General features: G+C 52.2%; 6 protein-coding genes across 6 annotated transcripts; 4 read left to right on the forward strand and 2 right to left on the reverse strand.

The window, feature by feature from the left end:
* Positions 1 to 926: 926 nt before the first annotated feature.
* AKAW2_81284S (cytochrome P450) lies at positions 927 to 2,590 on the forward strand (the record flags this gene model as incomplete). The annotated part of the gene is made up of 2 exons (XM_041682398.1): positions 927 to 977; positions 1,049 to 2,590. The coding sequence occupies 2 exons, from the start codon at positions 927 to 929 to the stop codon at positions 2,588 to 2,590; spliced, it is 1,593 nt and encodes a 530-aa protein (XP_041549245.1).
* Positions 2,591 to 3,892: 1,302 nt separating this feature from the next.
* On the reverse strand, positions 3,893 to 8,866 carry AKAW2_81285A (uncharacterized protein; the record flags this gene model as incomplete). Its single annotated transcript, XM_041682399.1, has 3 exons — positions 3,893 to 7,989; positions 8,048 to 8,579; positions 8,648 to 8,866. The coding sequence occupies 3 exons, from the start codon at positions 8,864 to 8,866 to the stop codon at positions 3,893 to 3,895; spliced, it is 4,848 nt and encodes a 1,615-aa protein (XP_041549246.1).
* An 871-nt stretch (positions 8,867 to 9,737) lies between these two features.
* Positions 9,738 to 10,992, forward strand: AKAW2_81286S (putative secondary metabolism biosynthetic enzyme; the record flags this gene model as incomplete). Its single annotated transcript, XM_041682401.1, has 3 exons — positions 9,738 to 9,783; positions 9,871 to 10,694; positions 10,768 to 10,992. The coding sequence occupies 3 exons, from the start codon at positions 9,738 to 9,740 to the stop codon at positions 10,990 to 10,992; spliced, it is 1,095 nt and encodes a 364-aa protein (XP_041549247.1).
* A 578-nt stretch (positions 10,993 to 11,570) lies between these two features.
* AKAW2_81287S (acyl-CoA thioesterase) lies at positions 11,571 to 12,443 on the forward strand (the record flags this gene model as incomplete). The annotated part of the gene is made up of 1 exon (XM_041682402.1): positions 11,571 to 12,443. One exon carries the CDS (start codon positions 11,571 to 11,573, stop codon positions 12,441 to 12,443), a length of 873 nt encoding a protein of 290 aa, XP_041549248.1.
* A 1,352-nt stretch (positions 12,444 to 13,795) lies between these two features.
* AKAW2_81288S (uncharacterized protein) lies at positions 13,796 to 14,814 on the forward strand (the record flags this gene model as incomplete). The annotated part of the gene is made up of 2 exons (XM_041682403.1): positions 13,796 to 14,012; positions 14,069 to 14,814. 2 exons carry the CDS (start codon positions 13,796 to 13,798, stop codon positions 14,812 to 14,814), a joined length of 963 nt encoding a protein of 320 aa, XP_041549249.1.
* A 1,813-nt stretch (positions 14,815 to 16,627) lies between these two features.
* AKAW2_81289A (RTA1 domain-containing protein) lies at positions 16,628 to 17,646 on the reverse strand (the record flags this gene model as incomplete). The annotated part of the gene is made up of 2 exons (XM_041682404.1): positions 16,628 to 17,255; positions 17,312 to 17,646. The coding sequence occupies 2 exons, from the start codon at positions 17,644 to 17,646 to the stop codon at positions 16,628 to 16,630; spliced, it is 963 nt and encodes a 320-aa protein (XP_041549250.1).
* Between the last annotated feature and the right edge of the window lie 160 nt (positions 17,647 to 17,806).

Below are 17,806 nucleotides of genomic sequence, written 5' to 3' on the forward strand. Positions count from 1 at the left end.
AATGCTTTGGAAGCTAATCAGATCCAAGAAAATCTTCTAATTAAGTTCTGTCTGTGATGGTTTCCCGCAGCCAAGCATATGAGGTTTGAATGACACCCGTCGGATAACATGACGGCTCTAGAGTGCTTCATACGGCCGAGCCGGGCCATTAATCCACAACAGGCTTACCACAGGACCAGATCAGTTACAGGAGATTACTGCGGTGCTTCCTCACGTTTATCTTTAAGGTTTTCAGCAAATATGCAGCCCCGATCTCGTTATTGCAGCTGCTTACTGCTTCACTAATTTCACCCTGTGTGTCTGACGCATCCTGGAGGAGAACTACAGAACTTCAACGAATATCACGGAGCGTGAGCAGCTGATACTGAAACATCCTAGTCAGTTTACTGTAGGGATAAGTCATCATGCGACAGGCATAAGCCATGGAAACCAACAGCGACAAAGTACACGGACAGGCTGAGTTTTGGCTGCGCACAGTGGGGACAATACGATCAACCAGGAACGCAAAAAAAGCCTCGAGGGTCAAGTTTCAGAAGCCACATGGACAAACGGTCAGGCCACCGTGCTCCACTGATTCCTGACGAGAGTTTAGGTCCTGGTTGAAACAGACATCGCGATGCGCCTCCATCCCATCATCTCATGTCTCGGATATGCTTACTATTTGATTACTATACCACCTCTGTCACCAGATTATCCCACGACATGTCAAACTCCAAAGTAATCGATCGTCAGCAATTTGATACTGTGCTTACGGGCCCCTTATAAGGAAGTGCCCTGGCCGATCCATATGCAGGGGCACTCTACTCCCACGTGGGAAATGCATGGCATTTGAAAAGGCCCAGTTCTGAAACTGAAAATCGCCAGTTTCACAATCTTTTTTCACTCGTTACATCTCAAAGTCTTCTGCCTCACACAGAAAAGAAGTCATGTCGATTCAAAACATCCTACTTGCAGCCGCGGGCGGCGCAACACTCTTGGTACGAGCACGGTCTCCCTCTTGGCGGAGTTTACCATCCTCTCTCAATGTCCATAACTAACGTCCCAGCAGGTCCTTGGAAGAATAATCTACCTCCTCTTCCTCCACCCTCTAGCAAAATTCCCTGGTCCAATTTGGGCTCGTCTTACAGATGGCTACGGTGCCTACCACTCCTGGCTAGGCGACGCCCACCTCGACATGTGGCGACTGCACGAGAAACACGGCGACTTCGTGCGCTACATGCCCAACTCAGTCTTCATCCGCAACGCAGATGCGCTGCACGCCATTTACTCGACGAAGGCGTACGCCTCAGTAGTGAAGAGCCCTCACTACCAAGTCCTCCAAGCCGGCAGCGTAGGCAGCACGTTCAGCTTGCGCGGAGGACACGATCACCTTCGGCGTCGGCGAATCGTCTCCACCGCGCTATCTGAGAAGGCCCAGCGCGGCATGGACCCGCGCATCGCAGTGCACGTACGCAAGTTCTGCGAAGCCGTGCTCCCGGCGCGCTCTGGCGAGCTGGGCGAGCCGATGAACATGGCCGAGTGGTGCGGCTACCTCACCTTTGATCTGATGTCAGACCTGGTCTTCAGTGCAAGCTACAACCTGCTTGGTCGCGAAAAGTTCCGCTACATGCCCGAGGTCATTGACAAGTCGAATGTGCGCATGTCCGTGCTCGCGTATATGCCTATTATTGCAGCCTGGCGCGCCGTCGACGCCATCTTCTTCCGCGACGCCCTCATCGCCCGCAACCGCTTCCTCCGGTTTGTCGTGCGCGCTGTTCGCGAGCGCGCTAATCGCGCCCTGGGCAAGTGGGCGCCCGACGCCTTGGACCCATGCAAGCCCCGGGATGATATCTACAGCTCGCTAGCCAAGGCCCGGGACCCGGACACGGGTGAGGGATTCACGGCGTCCGAGATGGTCAGTGAAAGCACGACGCTAGTGGTTGCCGGATCCGACACTACCTCGACGGCGATCGCGGCGACGTTGTTCTACCTGGCGGATAACCGCTATGCGTATGAGAAAGCCGCGAAGGAAGTGCGTGAGGTTTTCGCGGGCAAGACACTGGGACCCGAGGAAGTTCTCTCAGGCCCAGAGCTCTCATCGTGTAGCTACCTGCGGGCCTGTATTGATGAAGCCCTGCGCATGAGTCCCCCTAACGGTGCGGCGCTGACGAGAGAAGTTCTGCCGGGTGGGTTGACTGTCGGCGACGTTTACATCCCTGGAGGTGTGACGGTTGCGGTTCCACTGTATGCCATCCACCACGATGAGCGGTACTATGCGGATCCCTTCATCTACCGACCGGAGCGATGGCTCGAGGATGATGGAACTGGCAGCGTCAAGCGGGCGAGACTCGTCTTCAACCCCTTCTCGCTGGGTATGCGCGGCTGTCTTGGTCGCAGCTTGGCCTACCACGAGCTGATGACCACGGTGGCCACTGTGTTGTATCTTGGGGATTTCCAATTCGCTGAGGGACCCATGAGCAAGGTCGGTCGCGGAGTACCTGGGGCGGAGCACGGGCGACACCGTGAGAACGAGTACCAGTTGCACGAACACATCACCGGTCAGAAGCATGGGCCCTGGCTGCGGTTTTCCAGGCGCGATATGTCTGCTTAATGTTTCTCTTTCATTCATTTATTCTACCTCTTTTCTTTATGTTGCATAATGGTTGGGAACAGGGTCTGTAAATTTAGTGCAAAGTGAGGCAAGTGGTCTTGGCTTAACCCAAGCCGCAGGGAGTGGTTTTTGTGTGTTTGGAGATTCGCGGAGTTTTATATATCCTTCATTTTGGCTGTCTATACCTGGATTACACTATCTCTTGAATAGATCTTTCTTTGTTCTTACATATCTTGATTCAGAGACCGAACATGGTAGCAAGTAGGAACACTTTGTGTAGCCAGGATTGTGGTCACGGTCTGATTTCATAATATATCTCCGAGCACACGCTCTACCTACTACAATGGCACCAAATTTCGCATTTCTCGTTAGAAAAAGTGTACAACATGTAAGTACATCCGGCCTAAGCCAACTACTGCCAGACAGTACAGTACAGCATCTACAATTAGACAGGTAGTACTCCGCTCCCGAACCTACACTGCAAACCAACGAACAATATTCCAGAATTTACTAGCAACAACATGAAACAACCAACTGTGCTATCCGAGTAAGACCCTAGCGACAAGTCATGGACCAGAATGATATTCTCAAACTTTTAGTAAGCAATAGTAATCTGATCCTTAAGGTTGAACCCATCTCGCGTGGCATCCACGTGGACCGGTCCCTGAACCTGAAGATCGACAGGAGGTGGGATAAGCAGCGATCTTCACCCATTCGATTACTAGTATATGAATTGAGGTGGATTTAATACGAGCTTATGATAATCATTAGTGTGATACTTGCAACGGTGATGATTACTTCCTGACTGTTCCCTTATTCTTCGTTTATGCCGCAATATTCGGCCCCCATGTGAAGAGGAGGCTGTGCTGCTGGTAGAGGCTTCCGACAAGGCTGTTTTGGGGCGACGGACTTCGATACGTCGCAATCGAAAGGTCTTTCACAATTTGGCGGGGGTAGGTTACCTACTCGATCTCTGTGTTCTCACCCATGGGCATCTGGTAAAACGAAGGGAAGTTTGATTCCACAAATCAGCGAGGGACAGATTCCTTCCAAACTGAGATTTGCATCACAATAAGAGGCGACAGAGTATCTCCTTCAACTAGAGCATACTGTAGAGGAACACTTATGTGTTCTTTATGCGTTGTCTCGGCACAGAAATGAAATCTACACTATATTAGGGGAGGCTGGATTTGTATGTAACCATTAAGAAAACTGCATGCGCTGCGAAGTATATACTACTCTAGATAAAATTACAATAACCATAACCACGCTCTAAATAATTGACAAACACGAATACAACAATCATATCCAGGTATTCAACTGCTCATCCACAACCACCGTCCCCGTATGAGTCTCCGCCGAAGTTGTTGTCTCCATGGCAGAGCTGTAGTCGCCATCTTCCTCATCCACCTCGTTATGATCATAGTGATCTTCGTAGGCGGGACAAGCCTCGTCTTCATCCACCTCACCATGCATATCCCGATACAACCTCCGGAACAGTGTGTCTCCGGTCACCAATTGCTTGGGCGTACCCCACTCGGCCAACCGGCCTGCATCAATCACGGCGATACGATCAAAATCCATGATTGTGTCCAGTCGATGAGCCACGGTGATGATAGTATGGCTGGCGAAGCGTGACCGGATGATCCGCTGCATCATGGCATCGGTCTCGACGTCCACGGCGGCCGTAGGCTCGTCGAGGACTAGGATTGTCGAGCGACGGAGGGCAGCACGGCCGAGACAGATGAGCTGGCGTTGACCGTGGGAGATGGCGGTGGTGGGCATGGGGGCGTTAAGAACATCGCTGTTTTTGATAGGAAGTGGAGGGGGAGTATCACCAGGAGCGGCAATCTTCTCCTGAACCTCATCCTTCTTCTCCTCCGCCTCAACAAGCTCCAAAAGCACCTCCCAGAGTCCGACTTCACGTAGAACATCCATGATCTCCTCATCCGTCCTTTCCTCCCTAGGATCCAGATTGAATCTCACCGACCCAGGCAGGAGACATGCATCTTGAGGGATAGCAATAATCCTCTCGCGCACGAGATCGCGACTCACCGACGCTAAATCCACACCATCGACGATGATCCTCCCAGAGTCCATCTCCAACATTCGAAACAGCGTAGCAACGAGACTGCTCTTCCCACTGCCACTCCGTCCACAAACTCCAATTCGCTGGCCCGGTTCAATCCGCAACGAAATTCCCTTCAATACCGGCTCCACCTCTTCCTCTTCATCCCCATCCTCGCCATCACCAGAAGAAGAATAAGAAGCAACGACTGCATCAAACACTAGCCCTCCCCTTTCGGGCCAATTTGGCCCAACACTCCCCTCTCCCGCTTCACCTTCCTTATGCTCACTACCTACCCGGCCAACAAAGGACCTCACGCGACTTACCGCCCCGACACTCGTCTCCAACTGCGCCCAGAACACAATAAGCTTTTTAATGGCGCTACCGAACCCGACAATGTTGATCAATGCCAGGCCGATCAGCCCGGAATCCGTTGACCCCTTGGTCTTGACCGCGATTGTAGCAAGCACCACCGCTATTCCCGCCGCCACCAGGTCTAGCATCAGCCCGAGCCACTGCTGCACCGACAGTAACGCATAAAATGGTTTCTGGGACTCGTTGATTTTATGCAGATTCCGTCGCGTATACGCCTCCTGCCAGCCGTAGGCTCGAATGGTGACGAGCCCGGATAGGGTTTCCAGGAAGTGGGAGAACAGCGGGGCTTTGGCCTCCACGTCGAGGAGACGGAGAATGCGTGAGGTGCGGAGGTAGAAAACCTGCAGACCGGCCACGGTGGCCAGGATGAAGGGTAGTGCGGCGCCAAGGTACTTGGAAGTGACGGCCATAAGTATAGTCTGGGCGAGGATGATGCACAGGATCATCGTGGTTTGCACTACCGAGACGGGGAGCTCAAGATCGATAAGTTCGAGGTCTTGGCTGAACCGGTTGGTCAAGGAGCCCTTATCCGTCGTGTAGAAGAGGGACATCGGGGCTTGGAGGACGGTCTGAAGGAGTCGTGTGTGGATAGTCCGTGCCACGCGCGGAGCCAGGGCCATGACGAAGAAAGTACACCCCGTGACCAGGGATAGGGTGGCCATCAGGCCAAGTACGAAGTAAATGCCCCAGTAGTATCCCGCCTTGTCGTTGGGGTACTTGGTATTGTGGTTTCCCCACCACTCAGCCCATACTTGCGAGAAGACGATCACGAACCCGAATATCGCGCTGATGAAAATGAAGAAAGCCAGTCGCGGCCAGCCGAAGCACTCCACGTAGTAGGCATACACTGACCAATCGCGGGCTGGAATTTCGTTCATATCCATACTTGGGAGCACAGCTTGGGATTCGTTGTCGGGAATCGTTTCGAGTGTGGCGCTGCTTTCTTGGGGCTTGTGGTGGGCTGCTTGACGCTCGCGGACTTCCAGTCCCCGGATATACCCGCCATGGGACCGCCGGGCCAAGTCGGTGAAGGTTCCTTGCTCGACGATGGTGCCTTTGGGGCCCAAGGCGAGAATGTAGTCGGCTTCGGGGAGGAAGTGAACAGCGTGGCTGGCCAGGATGACAGTCACGCCGTGGCGAGCGAGGAGTCCATGGCGGCCGAAGAGGGAGGAGAAGATGTACTTCTCTGTGGTTGCGTCGAGACCACTCAGGATGTCGTCCAGCACAATCGTACGTTTACGCGAATAGATGGCGCGAGCGAGGGAGATGCGCACCTGCTGACCACCACTGAGGCCAATGCCCGAACTCCCCACGATCGTCTGGTCTCCCTGTGGGAGCTGCGCCAAGTCGAGACTCAATGCGCACGCTTGCACCACAGTCGCATACCACCGCGGATCCAACGCGAAGTCGCCTGTGATGTTCTGCTGTACCGTGGTATTGATTACCCAGGGCGACTGCGAACAAAACGCCGCTTCGTCCAGAGACCCGATGATCGAGCCCGCAGAAACCTTGGTCTCACGCAGGAGTGTATACAACAGCGTCGATTTACCAGAGCCCACGGACCCAACAACCATCGTTAGTTGGCCCCGAGGTACCTTGAACGACATGTCCCGGAGAACGACCATCCCGTCCTTCCACCCGGCTGACACCTTCTTAAACTCAATCACTGGCTCGGGGATGATGCGTCGCGTGCGTCGGCGACTTCGCGCGGACCTCATCGAACCAACACCTGAAACGACACGGCCCGCATTGCCTGGCCCAATACCTCCACCAATTCCTCCTCTTTCCTCGCCCAAGAACCTGGACGCTCGCCCCTGTTCTCCAGAATAATCGGCCAAGAGCCAACTAAAGCGAAACTCGGCGACCTCAATAGTCGGCAAGACCAAGCTAGGAATTGTCCGCCGTCTCTCTCGACGCGCAAGGCTCTCCACTTCACTACTACTACTCGATCCGCCGGTAGCAGCACGAGCTTTCTCCCCGTCGACCTTGGTCTCTTGTCCCAGATAGTCCTGAATACGGCGAAAGCATCCCAATGCACCCACAAACCCGGCAAGACTATCAATGAGCATTGCCAGCGGCACGAGCAACAACTGGAGGAGCACCAAGGAAGTCAACACCAGGGACGTACTCATAACCGCATAGCCTTGGAACCGCTGTAAGAGGATATACAAGCCGAACGCGGCGACTGGATTCATCGCCTCGGAGACATTGGACAGGGTGACGAGTTTCACCAAGATCAACCGAAACGTAGACGACGCTTTGACTTCCTCCTCGCGCAGCTGCCGGATTTTATCGCCCAGTGGCTGCGTCAGTCCCGTCATCTTAACCGCCTTCATCACACCAAGCATACTGGCTGTCGCGGCGACGCGTGACTGGATCTGGTCCAGCCAGGCCTTCTGGGCGATACCTGCACCAGTGGCGACCCAGATGGCCAAGCCAGTGGAGACAACGGCAACGGCGGAGGCACCGAGGACGGCGAGATCAAGCATGCCGGCCAGAAGCCAGATGGCAATGCCCATCTGGATGAGGTTGGCCCAGAGCTCTGGAAACGTGCGAAGGCCGCTGGTGATCCGCTCCACGTCGGTACTCATTAGCGTCACTGCATCGGCGCCATCGAGTGCCGTGGGAATCATCTCCAGCGTGTGTCGGTAGATCAAGTCGACTAGCCCCGCGCGCATTCGTGTGATCATCCGGAAGGTCCAGTGCTGCGCTAGGGCAGTCGTCACCGCGATGCCAATGTAGACAATCACGTAAACCACGATAAGCCCTGTGCCGACAGATGACCGGTTCTCGTACCCGTCGTTCTGAATGTAACTTAGCGTGCGTTGTAGGATAAACGGTTGCGCAACGGTGAAGGCAATCTGGGCGAGACGTGGGAGGATGGACTTCAACAGTGGCACTCGGGCATGCACGAGACAAATCAGCAGTAGGGGTGGATTGCGGAGTTTGGTTTTCCCTAGAGAGTGGTCAGATTTGTTCCAATGTGTGGATGAATGAACAAAGGCAAAACTCACAATACTTCCACATTTCCGCCAAAGTATCCCCATCTTCTTTGTCATTTGCCTTCAAGCTAGGATCGACATCAAATAAAGTGTCCATCGACAACTGCTTCTTGAAACCCCGGAAGAAGATCGGATTCAACCACCACGAGAACCACAGATTCAACTCGCCGGCGGTAGCTTCGAAAGGCAGGAACTTGAACTTGTCTAGCAGGATGCCTCGCTTTTCGGCCGCCTCCAGGCCGAACAGGACGGCTTTGATACCGACGGCGATGCTTAGCACAATGGCCACCTTATCGCCTGACTGTACCCCCCAGAGAGTACGACAGCGCGCGGCATCGAATATCAGCGTCAGAGCCAGGTACTGTACCAGAAGTCCTGATGGGCGCACGCTGCGAACATGTTGCCAGTGCGACAAGAACGTGAGTCCAATCTCCAGTAGCAAAACAACAACATTAGCCGCAATTGATGTCCGTGTCGTTGGGCCCTTGCTGGCGGTTAAAGCTACCAGCACGAGCGTAACTGTTGATATGGCAAACCAGCCAGCCTAAATTCATTGTGAATAAAGGTTAGTCCTGTCTCCTTGCGTTATCGTCAAAGGGGCAGATATCATACCAGTTTAGCCACATGATGCCACGATTCCACCACTTTCCTCTCCTCATTCTTCAATCGCAACAGAAACAAAGGTAAAAGGAATAATGTGATACCCGCAGGCACAAGAGTGAGGATAGATTCCTCGAATAGCAAAGTGAAGTCGAAACCATCATAGCAGTCGGCGGCGGGGCCAAACCCCGTCTCGACATTGACCGGACATTTGGATGCTTGAGCGCCCATGGTGTTGAGCTACCCCTGTAGAAAATTCTATGTGCATGAAGTGGAGAGAGATAGGTCTTTTCCTACATGATCTAGCTATGTTTGATCGGCAATTTGCTTGCTTGTCACAGAGGCTGTGGATGGATGGCTACGAACCGGATCCATCGCGTGACGTTCTGTAAGGGTTCAACTTACTATGCAGTGAATCTTATGCGTAGTAAGCAATATTTAGTGGGGAAAAAGCCATGTCAAAAACGTGGTCATGGTTGAATAGTAAGAAATAAGCGTAAGATAGAGTGGGCGGCGGTGACACTAACCGTCTACAGTAATGCCCTAGAATCATGTGCTGACTGTTCTGGAACACTGAAACTTGAAACACAACGCTAATAATAACAGTTAAATGAGATTAATCTTCCAAACCAATTACTAGAAGTGCTGGCTTTTAGTCAGTTTATTGTGTGGTTACTACCCCAAGGTCATTGGGGCAGTGTTGTGATTATATTGTTTGCTTAGAAGGATTGCGGGGGTTTATCCACTAATTCCAGAACACGAGGTAACAGTTCTGCAACCAGGGCTAATATTAGCTAGTTTACTAGACTCATCACATTCACCTGAACAGCCAGTCATGAAGGTACTCTGACGAGGAATTTCAATGCCTGTGCCCACAGCCCCGGCGGCTTTACTGGTTTCTTGCTTACTACGCACGTAATGAGCATCGACCCAGTAAATCCCCCAGACTTGATGACTTGGACCCGACTAAGACGTCCTCAAAAGATCCTAGATATATAAAGAAATAAAAGGATGGAAGCAGGATCAAATATCGTCATCATCCATTCAGGTTAACTTCATCAATCTCACCCCCCTCCCCAAATACCTCACCCAACCAAACACCATGGGATCACTTTCGCCATTCCCTCCCGCGCCCAAGGCGGGCCTTGGTGAGCACTAAGAATCCCCCACTGTCCCCTCCTCCAACCACAGCCACCCTGCACGCAATCGATTTCATGGACTAATGACAGACTCAGACTGGGCAAACTTGGACATGACCAAACATCTTCCCGTCAACGGCCACGTCGAGCTCCGCTTCCATCAATCCACCCAATCCTGGACCTCCCCGTCTCTCGAGAGAGGAAACCAGATCTCCATCTCCGGTCTTTGCCCGGGCCTCAACTACGGCCAACAATGTTACGAGGGGTTGAAGGCAATGCGCCGCCGCCGCCACCGTCATGGTTCCCAGGAAGCAGAAGAAACCATTGCCGTCTTTCGACCCACCTTCCACGCCGCGCGCATGGCCCGCTCTGCTGACGCCGTCTGTCTGCCTCCGGTCCCAGAGCATCTCTTCCTCGAGTGCATCCGCCTCGCGGTTGCTGCCAACGCGGAATATGTACCCCCACTCGACGCCGAGGGATTCTTGTACATCCGACCAGTCCTGTTCGGGGCGTCGGATGGCTTACCCTTAGGTCCGTGTGAGGAGACCATCTTTGCGGTGTACTGCCACCCGGCGCGAGCATACCACGGAATGCAGGGGATCAAGGGCTTGGTATGCGAGGAATTTGATCGGGCGGCGCCACGAGGAATGGGTCGGTTTAAGGTCGGAGGGAATTACGCCCCTGTATGGCGCCACGCGGGGAAGGCGCAGAAGATGGGTTATCATATCACGCTGCATCTTGACAGTGAGACGCATTCCCTCGTGGAAGAATTTGCCACGAGTGGATTCTTGGGCCATAAGGTCGTGGACGGCCAGGATGTGCTGGTCGTGCCGGAGTCGGAGAATGCGATCGAGAGCGTCACCGGCTCGAGTCTACAGGTCCTTGCCAAGAGCAAGGGCTGGAAGGTGGATAAATCTCCGGTAAGTAGTATCGTGTTTGTCTCCAGTTTTGTTTATTCCTGGCGATCGGGTGGGCTGACAGATCTCACATCAGCTCCCTTTCTCTTCACTAGGGGAGCTAGATGAAGTCATTGCCGTTGGAACTGCCGCCGCCGCGGTGCCCATTGCTTCCATCGATCGGTTGTCAACGGGCGAAAAGTATGTTTTCCAGGCGACTGGAGATGGGAAGCTGTGTGATCTTGCTCGCAGCATGCGCGCGATACAAAAGGGACAGGCACCAGACCGTGAGGATTGGTGTTTTGAGGTCACGGGTTTTTGAGTGTACTGGATACTTGAGAATTAGACATAGAAAGGATTTGTAAAGTTAATCACGAACACTAAAATGGTGGCTAAACAAGGCTTGGTTACGGAGATCGACTGTAGAATGTTTAGGATTTACCGAACGGGTAGACGATGAAACACCAACATCGACCAAAACGTCTCCACGTGGGACCAACATGATCAGAGCATGCCAACCACATGGTGTTTTCCCCGATAGGAGCCATTGTTGGTTCGTGTTTGTCGTTCACTGTTTCACCGCCTACCACAAGCTGCAGATTATGAACCAAAATTAGTATCCTTAATCTCAGACCACTTCCTACTTCTTAGTTCTTACCCCTCAGCATCCAGTAAACCCCCGAATTGGCCCCAAGGAAGCCTACCACGCAGCTGACTACCACCAGTGTAGTAATCACTCAAGTAATTAGCCTCCTAGAATTAACACACTATAACTAGTCCACAGTACAGAATCATCCTTCCAAACTTAGCCTCTCATCCATTCAACAGACCACCTCATTTTACCTCATACCACTCGTCCCATTGCAACTCCATCAGCACGAGCATCCATACGCAATCACAATGCTTCTCTTCCTCTTCTCAATACTCATCCTGATCCTCTTCTTCAATGCTAAATCACTCCCACTCGTCTACTCCTTCCAGCTCCTCCCCTCCCTTTACCGAATCCTGCAACCCCGCAACGCTCAGCGCCCCAAAGAGCTCGTATCCCCGCACCCAATCAACACTCCCAATCTCTTCTATCCAGCCCTACCCAGCCTCTTCCGCCCCCACACAAGCCAAACCCACTGCCCCCTGCCGGAAATCGACCTCAACCTACACAAGAGCAACAGCACTTTCTTTACAGATGCGGATCTCAGCCGCGCCCGCCTCCTCAGTCGCCTCCTTGGGCCGGCCTTGGCATCGCTAGGCGGAATGCCTATGCTAGCTGCAGTGCAGGCGCGGTTCCTGCGTGAAATTCGCCCCTTTCAGCGCTATTGCGTGACTACTCGGATCCTGGCGTGGGATCAGCGCTCGCTGTGGACGGTTACGTATTTCTTGAGGAGGGAAGTGTATAAGGGACTGAGGGAAGTGGACCTTGATGGAGGGCCCACGGCCGTGTTGATAGATGGGAACCTCCGCAGGGGGGTGTTGGCTGTGCTGGTCAGTCGGTATGTGGTTAAGGCTGGGAGGGTTACTGTGCCTCCCGTGGAGGTCTTTAAGCGGGCGGGGTTGTTGGTTGATGATGATGATAATGGCATTACTCATAATGATGGAGATAGGTCTGCCAGCAACGTTGAGGAGAAAGAGGGGGGTTCGCTGGTAGGAGAGGGGGGTAAGAATTGCAGGAGCATCGACGGTGGAATCCAGCCGCAGGATGAAGAGGTCTGGCCTGCAGACCGTGTGCAATATATGATTGGGTCTGCGATGGAGTTCATCGGAGAATGCATGCTGTAACCACATGGCAGCCATGGCGATGGGTTACGTGGAAAAGGAGCACATTTTGCTTGTTTGGGAACACGGGCGGAATGTAGGTTGCGGGGTGCAGCAGTTCGAGACATGTTGCTATTGCTTTTTCTTGTTGTTTCATAGACAGTATGCAGAAAATATGCGACTGAAGCTAAGCCTTCGGTTTGGTATTACAACGAATTTCTATTCGCCTTCCGTGATACTTAGTTGCAATTGAGACCAGGTTGGCATTGCATAGCTCTAGAGATGAATTTGTCGGCACGGCAAGTCAACCATCACGCATCCTTCGCGGTCTGATCCCCAGCTGAAGCACCAACCACCACAACTGCCCATCAATCGTCTCCATGGCCCCCAAATTGCTCTACCATCCAACCTTTACGTATAGACAGTCCTTTCCAGCTGAAGATAATTCAAATTCATCCAAGACGTAATACGAACCCCGTATTCCACAGCCACGTTGTCTGATCCAGACAAGCTTGCGACGAGAGGAACCACGTGGGTGGGAGATCTGACATGATATGCAAAGAAGGTCCTTCACCAACAAGAACAATAATAGCTGCAGCAGCAACAGCTAAAGTAATAGTAATACTAACAACAGACGAGAAGTGAAACACATCATCATAGGATGTTTGTATGATGCTTAGAAAAAGCCCTCATCTGTAGTAATCACAGTAGTAGTAAATCTGCCACGGCCCCAGAATTGCACTGACATGTTTCATCCCACCCAAAGGTTAACCAGGTCCTTGGGGCGAAAACCTATTCTGAAACAACCCAGAAGACGGTAGAGCATGGCTTAGATCGCATCAAACATAGGTTAGCGTTGCCAATCTTTGTACTAACACCTGTTTCGAAGTGCCATCTTGCATGGCTGACGAAGATCCCAAGTTGCTTGGTCCTTCTACCGCAATCCATACTTTTCTTCGTGTCAGATTTATGGTGGTATTACGGGGTCCGTGCAATGGGTTGTGAGTAGAAGAAGGCGGGGGACAGTCGGTACCGTAATGAAAGATGGTAAAATAAGGGAGGAGGCTGTGACACGACAGTTGGTCTCGCACCCAAGCAACCCAGAGTAAGATCAATGTAGGGCTCATTTCGTAACGGGGCCCCTACCATTTTGAAGCCCCCAACCACAAGCCAGCCTTGCCATGATGACTTGGGGCGTGCCATGCCGCCGCCCGTCTTGGCCAGTTTCGAAAATCGCCATGTGGTCTGAGATCCGGGGCAGAGCAAAGTTTAAAAGTGGACCGGGTACCTCCTATTTGTATCCCTTCATCATGTATATCTACATCCAATTCTTTTGTCCATATCAGGTCTGGATAGATAACTAGGGAGGAAAAAAAATGAATCAAATACAGCAACAACAGCAACAACAGCAGAACCCTCTGGTAGGGTCAAACGGAACTACTTTGCCCGTGGTCGTTGATACTCGCCGACCATCTGGACGTCCCAAGCATAATTCATACACCGACTTGATGAAGCCAGGCGAGAGCTGGGAGGATCTCCCTGATGCCGCTGAGCGGAGGAGGATTCAGAACCGTCTAGCACAACGGGCATACCGTGAGTACATCCTCTACTCGCTACTCACAAGTAGCATAGCTAACGCTCTCTACCAGGCCGAAACATGCGCGACCGTACGAAAGAGGTCGAGCTCCTCAAAAGCCAAGTCAAAAACCTTCAAGAAGCCATGAACAGCAACAGCAGCACCCCCAACGATAGCAGTAGCGGCAGCATCAGCGCGAGCGCCAGTACCAGCGACGGGGACGACCGTCCCACGCGAGCCTCGTCTCAAGTCAGTACTAGCAGCGTCTCTCCTGGTCCCCGCGACCCCCCGAGTACATATTTCCCGTCTCCAGACCAGGAGATGCTGGGCGATGGACTGAGCTGGCCGACGGACCTGGACCACGACTTCACCAATTGCTTCGATAAAACCAAAGACATTACAGCGACTGTCACAAGCATGCCGACCTCCGCATCACCTTCGACGATGGCCTCGACAGCGAGCGCCCAGAACGCGATGCGATGGCTGGAGTCCGATGTCTACTATCCTTTCCCGCCCCCATCGCCGCCCAACGTCGACCCTATGCTCCGCCCAATGCCAAGCAACATGTCCGACACGCAACGGCGAATCGCCTCGGGCTGTTCCCTGTCCAGCCGTGATCCAGAGGCCGACGAGCCCTTAATCCATATCGCCATCTCGCGCGGCACAATTGATACTCTCCAATTGTTGCTAATGACATATCCCATATCGGTGAATGTGCGAGACCGGGCGGGCTACACACCACTCCAACGAGCTGTTATTACGGGGCGGACAGACATGATGAAACTGCTCATTGAACACGGTGCGGACGCGGGATTGTAGCATATCCACGTGGCTGCGTCGGACAAAATCCGAGCGAAACGCACAAAACCCGAAGCGATTAATTGCATAGGGGCTTGGTTAGTTACACAAAGAAGGGGCGGAATTTCTGGTCTGTGACGGGAACCGACCGCCAAGATACCCACTGATCGCAGTCATGCGATGTGTTAATATTTTTTCCTTTTTCTGTTCATTAGAGTTCTTTGTCCATATGGCTTGTCTTGGTATCTTCGTGTGGTCCATTGGCGAAGGCGTCCTCCCGGTTTGATTTCTAGCGGCAGATCTGATTGATTAGACTACAAATACCCAACTATGGCTGGCCTGGTTTCCAACAATGAAGGTTGTTTCTGATTGGCGGTTACTTGTCACTTCCAAGATAGACTAATAATAGTACACGACTGATAAGTTACACCGCCTAGCGACTCCAAGTGCACGGACCTTGAGATAATCTCACTCTTCCCCGAGCTAAGTCGATTTGCTTAACCAATAGTCATAACAGAAACTAGCAAGCTCATTAGACTCGTGAGACTGTCCTATTCAGAACCAAGCCGAAGGTTCGTGTTGTCGTTATGCTAGGTAATAATGTTAAACTAGCAGTCTAAGTATGATGACTTGTTGAATCAACTTGAGAATCATGAAGATATATATTTTCCGACGAGCCCTAACAACCACCTCATCACAACCCTCGAAAAGCAGCACTACTATAGAACTTGGAAGGAGTCAATTCATCTAAACAAATGTGAAATACTAACATTAGATAGTACAATAATAATTATCCGCATACCTATCACTAAAGAAACTGCGATGACCACGTTACTGCGTAGATTGATCAACATCCCCCAAAGACAAGCCAACGAGTCAGGTCCACTCCGGGCGGAACAAAGGAGTGCCTCAGCCTCAGAGTCAATCAATACCCGACGGTCAGCCTTACCACCCCCAATAATTTACGGGCCAACGGCACCACCCGCACATACGTTAGCATCCGTTTATTATGGATTATGGAAATCATCCGTCCCACGCGGGGATTTACTGGTCGTAACATGGGGGCCGTCTTAGCATTCGTATTCCCACGCATTTCTTTTAGAGGTTTGCTTGGGGGCGAAAGTGTCGTGGCATAGCGTGTTGGGAAACACTTCTTAGAAAAGAGCCTCAGAGAACGCCCGAGCCTCTGCTAGGGGAATGATACCTTGGAAGTTAGTTCAACTGGCAACCAACAACTGGATCCATACTTCGTATACGTGCGATGATCGACGTCCTCTATGCCTGGAGTAGCTTGGACCGTGCATTAGTGGGTGTCAGATTGCTGACAGGAGATTCCGTTCCCCGACTCTTCTTAGGTAAGACTTTCATTCCACGGAATTTTCCACTGATCGTCTCTTGATTTCCCCGAGAAGCTCGGTTCAAGAGTTGTTGATCATGTTGGAAGATTTTTGTTCCATTTCTTATCTCATTATCAGAACATGTATCCAACGCATTTTCCATGGTAAGTCCGGTCTAATGGTGAGTACAACAAAATCAAAAAGGTATCTCTTCCGATGAGTGGGTCTAGCCTTTCATGACACTCGGTTCTGAGCTGTCATTCACTCATCCCCTTCCCACAGACAACCTGCAAGGCTGATAAGCAAAACCAAAATAATTAACCCAAACCCAAGCCAGACCCAAGCCAAGCACAGCCAAGCCTAAGCCTAATATCCGTAAGTAAGAACGCAAGGAAGCAAACAAACTCTTCCACGTAAACCAGCTCATCACATCACGCCCGGTCACACCCTCCACCCAATCCCCAGCCTTCAGCCGCATCCAAAGAAAATAATCTAATCTAAGCCCCCTTACCGCCGCGACTCCACTTGGCCAACGCCCACTCCCTAGCCCCCAAAATCAATCCCGGGTGGAAGAATGTCAACAACCCACAAGCCAGCACCATCATGGCTCCCTCCAGTACCATAAACGTAATCTCCTCATTGGCCAACTCGCCGCCAAATCCACCCTGTAGCTCAGCACACCGGAACACACTCCGCACAAAGATGAACAGGACGGCCAGAGACAGGGAGACAATAAACCAGGGCTCGAAGGACCGCTGGGCGCGGAGGGAGTCAAACGCCGGGTTGAGCGGGACTCCTTTGCGGCTAGCACGGTTCACACGTAGATAGAAATCCAGAGCCAGGCACGAGAAGATGAACAGAGACACCACCTGCCATGCAAGGCCACCGACCATGACGTGCACGCCCTGATCCTGCATGGACGAGTAGGCGTCGGCGATGGAGGCGACAGCACCACCCACGGCTTGCAGCAGCAGGGCGATGATGTCGAACGTGATGAAAATGTAGGTGTAGACCTGGGGGCGGAAGCGGGCATGCTCAGCACCGTAGATTGTGATGATCCGCGAGAGGGTCAGATAGATGGCTGCGGAGATAAAGGCCGGTGCGATGGTGAGAGGAACAAGGTACCTGTCATTGTTGTTAGTTTTCATGTTTAGGCTGAGTTATCGTCGAGGGAAACTCACATCAAAAACCACGAGAATTCGAACATCGAGTAGCGGAGGAGAATGCGTCCGACATAGCCCAAGACTTCAAGAATCAATCCAAGGGTCATGCCGATCATGTATCCACGCGTCTTGCGCTGAATGCCAAAGAAAAGCTGCAGCACGAGGAACAGGCCGAAGAGAGCTGCGTAGAGGACATTGCCCGCCAGGTTCGGGTAGTATCGCACCCAAGACAGCTGCTCGCCGTCCAGGACGAGAGGACAGGTGCATTTCGTACACAATGAGGTATCATTGAGTAGAGTCTGATTGAAGGTAGCGAGCGTGACATTGCTCCAATCGGTGGTGCAGTTAGTCATGGTGAGTGATGGGGTATGTGGATATGAGAAGGGAAAAGAAAATTCGTTGTGGAGATTGGGGGAAAAGGCACCAGGAAGGAAGAAAAGCGAGCTAAAAGACAACCAGATAAGCTTAAGAGAAGTAAGAAGTAAGAATTGAGAGTAAGAAACAGTGGACAGA

The sequence above is a fragment of the Aspergillus luchuensis genome, chromosome 8 (genome assembly GCF_016861625.1).
Source record: "Aspergillus luchuensis IFO 4308 DNA, chromosome 8, nearly complete sequence".
Classification (NCBI taxonomy): domain Eukaryota; kingdom Fungi; phylum Ascomycota; class Eurotiomycetes; order Eurotiales; family Aspergillaceae; genus Aspergillus; species Aspergillus luchuensis.